Here is a 5,000-nt window from a genome sequence, read left to right as displayed (position 1 = left end):
ACAACGCCAAAGCAGCAGCAGAAGCAGCAGTAGCAGTAGTAGTCGTCCGAGCTACTGTTTCGCTTGGTATGTGCGCGGTATGCGAACTGGAATGGCGGCCAATGAAATGCACGGAAGTGGAGTATGTTGTTTTGCACGGCTCAACGGCGAGAGGCAATATTGGCGAGGCCAATCCTAACTAACCACTAACCACCTCCCCCCTCTCGAAAAACCGCCCCAAAACACAACCCTCCTTCCGTGCGACGGAGAAATCGAACGCTCACACTTGCGGTGCGAGCAACACCTGCGGGAAAACTGCGTGAAAAACAACCTCGCACCACACTCGAGGAACGGCGCTAGTTCCTCGGTATGGGTTAGCTTCAGCTGCCCTCCCCTCACTCATTCTCTCACTGTGTATCTTTCTCTCTGTTTCTCTCTAGCTTCCTGGTGGTGCGCTGAGATGAGATTCGCGGTCGTATCTCTTCGAATCCGCATCTTCGAATACGTTCGACTCAGTTCCGTCCGCTCCAGGATCGTCCTTCAATCTCGAGTTTTTATAATTTTTTCTCTCGATTTTCAGCTTCGATCGTTCACGAACACCACCGCGCACCGTAATGTGTGATCGTTTCGCGCGGATTTCTCTTTGGAAGCTTCCTCGCACCCTGTCTACTAGATGCGAGTGTGAAATCTCGGGCGGCGTGCTGGCTTGAAGGTGATGCTGTGGTCGAAGTGAGAAGGGGCCTTTCTCATCGCTCACTACATCGGGACAGCTTCTCACGTCAAAGAGCTCCAACTCTGGACTCTCCAAGCAGAGGTATGGTTCCCTCGCATAGCAAGCATTTGATAGAATAATAATTGCTTATCCCAATACTGCCCTTCGCTCCGGATAACCGCAAATCATAAGCCCCTTTATTCCATACGCTTCGTGGAAAAGCGTTGTGTGAGAGAGTGGCAGTGTCTGAGTAACAGTTACCGGCTGGCCAACAAAGCGATGAAAAGCTGCGCTAAAACTGTGCGATTGTATGTGGTATGTGGCGTACTTGTTGATTGTACGCCAGACAGCCAGCCAGCCAGCCAGCGTTCACCCGTGGCGACTACCCCTTGCCATAAAGAAAAACATTGCGTCTGCGCATGTGGTGTTCGCGTGCATTCGTGAGAAAGGCACGAAGAAGGCGACCAAACCAAAACACTACTACTTCTCGCTGATTACCGCCACGAACGCACACGCGGGCAACTCACCACGGACACTAGGAGAACGTTGTTTGGTGGTGAATTGACGGAGAATTGCGATTAACAGAGTGAGTAGCAGCGAGAAATTTATTTACATACACGCTTGGTACGGAACATCGATCGTTGATGTTGTGGTGGCGATGGTATCAAGACGAAGGCGGACCCCGCAGCCGTTCGAAAATACGAGCCACCAAGCGTCTCCATCGTGCGCCGTGCGTGCTCGACTCGACAGCGGTTGGCGCCTTGTTTATACTGTCAGCTAGTGATCTGAGCTGATTGTTTGGTGTTTAATGGTGTACTCTGTTCATGCTTGGCCACGCGCTGTGCAGCGAATTAGACCGAAGAGCCGGTTTGCATTTTTGTGTGCCATCATTATTGAACATTTGTAGCACGATTTAAGGTACTGGGCAAGTGTTCAATGAATTAACGCGTTCGAGAGAATTAACGCGTTCGAATGCAGAATGAATCACCCAATTTAGCAATAACTTCGCACTTTGAGGTTATGGTGCCTGATCGATAGCAGTATGGCTATGATGCTATTTAATTGGTAGCCCATCTTCGAGTAAGTCAGATGCATCGAGCAACTGTAAAGTGAATGCGGTCACTTACCAAACAGTTCAGTACAGCCGAGGGTAACGCATTGCCGGCGTTCGGTCCCGGACTGCCCGTTGCCGTCGTTCCCGTCACCGTCGTCGTTAGCTGCTCGGTGATCAGCTTCTCGCTCGAACCTTTCAACAGTTCGGCAAGCAGTTCCGGTGAGGCGGCCATTCCCTTGGACGTTCCCAGCATCTCAGGCGTTTGCAGCGTTCCGATGCTGCGCTCCGACGGTGTGCGACTGTTCTGTGACAACCGTACAACCTCGTCCAGGCTACGCTTGGGTTGCTTATCGCTGGCACTCGAGCAACTACGCTTATTGCCGGTGCCATGATGCTTCTCGTGCACCACCATTCCTCCGCTGCCCTCCGAAGCCCTCTTCGAGACCTTTTCGGACGCCGCATGATGGTGACTGTCGAGGGAGAACTTTTTGCCACCGAGCCCGTGGCCTCCACCGCCACTGCCGGATTTTTCCGACCGATCCGAGTCCGTACTGCGCTGCTCGATATGGCTAAGGTGTCGCCTGGATGCAGCGGAACCACCACCACCACCACCTCCGGTCGAATGTGACGATGAGTCGGACAACTTGGAAGGACTGGAGGCGGTCCGGACGTGCGTTGGAACTGGCAGATTGGCACTCGTTTTCCGTGGCTTTCCCGAGGATTTACCACCGGTGTGCCGATCGTTGGTTTCGTCCATCGATTGGCTACCGGCACCGCCGCGACTTCTCGTCGTCGATACGCTCGTCAGCGATCCGTGGCTAGAAGAGATCAAACAGAGAGCTCATATGAGTCGTCAGGGAACACGAAGCCACACGAAGCGAACTACTTACCTTTCGTTGCGTGTCAGCTCCTCGAGAATTTCGTTGTACTGCACTTTGGCCGTCGGTTTCTTCATTTCCGCCTCCAGCATCTGACCGTACGGACCACGGAGTGGTCGCTTCGAGTAGCGCTTCAAATCGGCATCGGTGCCAGCGCCAGGGGCCGGTGAAGCGCTGGTACGATCACGGGACGAAGCACGATCACTCTCGCAATCGGATACCGAGTCCGAGCGTAGGAAGGTTGACTTGAGCGACCGGACACCGCCCGTTGCCGCCGGGGCCAACGCCAAGGTATCGTCCTTCTCATCCGAGCTTTGATACGTTAGACTCTGCCTTCGGTGATGGTTGGCCGCCGCATCACCCTTAACCGGCCACACCGGTGCGTTCCTGCCAGTGTCCGAATCGGGCGTTGTCGGATCCAGCCGATACCGGGCGTCCGGTGAGTACGTGCCCGGTCGCTCCATACCATCTTTTCCACTGACACCATCTTCGCGGCCACTTAAATCGGTGAAGCTTTCGCCGCTTAGCTCCAAGCTCGAATCCTTCTCGTTACGGACCTTATGCGTCCAGTTGCCGGCATGCCGGTCCTCGCAGGAAGATCCGGTGACCGACGATGGCGAAGCTACTAGCACGGAACCATCACCGGCACCGGCACCGGCGGTGGTCCCATCCGGTTCCAGTTCACTCCCATTCCCATCGATCGCCGGCCACTGGATGTAGATGCCTTTCCGGCGTGACTTACGTGACTCCAGGCGTCGCTTCTCGTCCAGCTCGTTCGAATGGCGGCTACTCGGTGTGTCCCCACCGGCATCCTCGTTGTTGCTGTGCCGTTTACGGACTTCAACCACCTCGACCACCTCACTGCCATCATCCAGCACGACCGATACCTTGTGCTGGGTACCACTAACAACACCACTGGGGGTAGTACCACCACCAACACCTCCTGCACCATCGATGATCGTCGTGAACTCGTTGCTTTCCGGCTCGGTGCAGATGATCGAAACGGGCGGTGTACAGAAGAGGGCACCGACATCCGCCTCCGACAGATCGATGGTCGTGTCGAGCGGTTCTATGATTTGTGGTGGCCGCGCAATCGTGATCTTCTCCACCGGTAGTTCCGCATCCTCATCCTCAACTTCCTCTTCCTCGATCGAGGAGGATGATTCCGGCATCGATGGTGGTGGCATCGGCGGCAGTACCTCCGCGATCGCACTCTCGTTCACCTCCTTGATGCTACCGAGACAGTCCTGGAACTTGCTGTACTCCGTCATCGACGCATCGATCCACTGTTCCGATGGTTTGGCCGTGCTCCACTCGCTCACCACACAATCGTAAACCGGCACCGGGATGAGGCAGGTCGTGGCCTGCTGCAAACACTCGTCATCCTTCGACAGCGAGCAGGGAGTGATCGGAATGCCTTCCTCAACCGGAGGTTCTATTAGTACCATCTCCGATGCCTGCATCACGTTAATACTAGCCGCGGGGTTCACTATTAGCGTCGTCGATCCTTCCTCATCACCCGGAGGAGGAGGAGGAAGAGGAGGAGAAGGTGCAGGAGCAGGATTCTCCACATTCTCCACGTGTTCCGCTACCGGATCCTCGACGATGGTTTCGATGTCCGAGTTGCGGTTCGAGGCAAGATCCTTACCCTCGAACCGCTTCATCCGATCGTCACACACCAAACGTCCAAAGTCGTCGGCCATCGGCATCAGGTTGATGCTCAGTTCCGTCTTCTTGATCGTCAGTTTGGCCACATCCGTGTCTTCCGCGTACCGGGCGGTCGTAGTAGGACCACCGCACAGTTCCGTTGGGCTACAGCTACGAGCAGTCGATTCCAGCTTCCCGGCACCGGTTTCATCACCGGTGACTGTCGCGGAATCTTTGCCACTGCCACCCTTCGATGACAGCAGACTGTTCTTGAGTGCACCGAGTGCCGACCGGATGTACTTGCCGGACGAGTAATCGACCTGCGAGAACGATGCACTACGGAACGGGATCGTCTTCTGCGTGTACGAACCGACGATGGTGCGCGATTCCGGTCGTGACAGTTTCACAAACAGCTGCTGATCCTCGTCGTCCGCCATCTTGAGTGTCGTTTCCGAGTCGGCTCCCCTTCCAGGCGAGCTCGGTTGGCCTCCCTTTGCTAACGGCCGTGCCGTCGTTCCGTCGTGGAGTGCTACCTCCAGGTTCGAAGTGCTTACGTTGGCCCGCAGCAGACTGAGCTGGGGTTTGTGTTCCGGTTGCGGTGAGCTCGGTGTCGACATACGCTGACCACTGTCCGCGAACCGGTACGGAAGATCGACCGATCGGGATACTTTGTTCTTGGCGGCCATCGGGCTCATCTCGCCACCGGTGGACTGACTGAGGATCGAATCGA

The 5,000-nt window shown here is 55.6% G+C and overlaps 1 protein-coding gene across 1 annotated transcript in view; it reads right to left on the bottom strand.

The window, feature by feature from the left end:
* Positions 1-5,000, bottom strand: part of LOC125947884 (uncharacterized) — a 19,101-nt gene that overhangs the window by 10,529 nt on the left and 3,572 nt on the right. The window contains exons 2-3 of the mRNA XM_049673367.1: positions 2,636-5,000; positions 1,819-2,563 (exon numbers count right to left, since the gene is read on the bottom strand). The exon at positions 2,636-5,000 is cut by the window's right edge and continues 337 nt beyond it. Coding sequence (XP_049529324.1) covers positions 1,819-2,563; positions 2,636-5,000 — 3,110 coding nt within the window. The remainder of the gene's footprint in view (positions 1-1,818; positions 2,564-2,635) is intronic.

The sequence above is a fragment of the Anopheles darlingi genome, chromosome 2 (genome assembly GCF_943734745.1).
Source record: "Anopheles darlingi chromosome 2, idAnoDarlMG_H_01, whole genome shotgun sequence".
Taxonomy (NCBI): Eukaryota; Metazoa; Arthropoda; class Insecta; order Diptera; family Culicidae; genus Anopheles; species Anopheles darlingi.
Note: the sequence above shows the minus strand (reverse complement) of the source record. Positions and strands in the feature narration are given on the sequence as shown.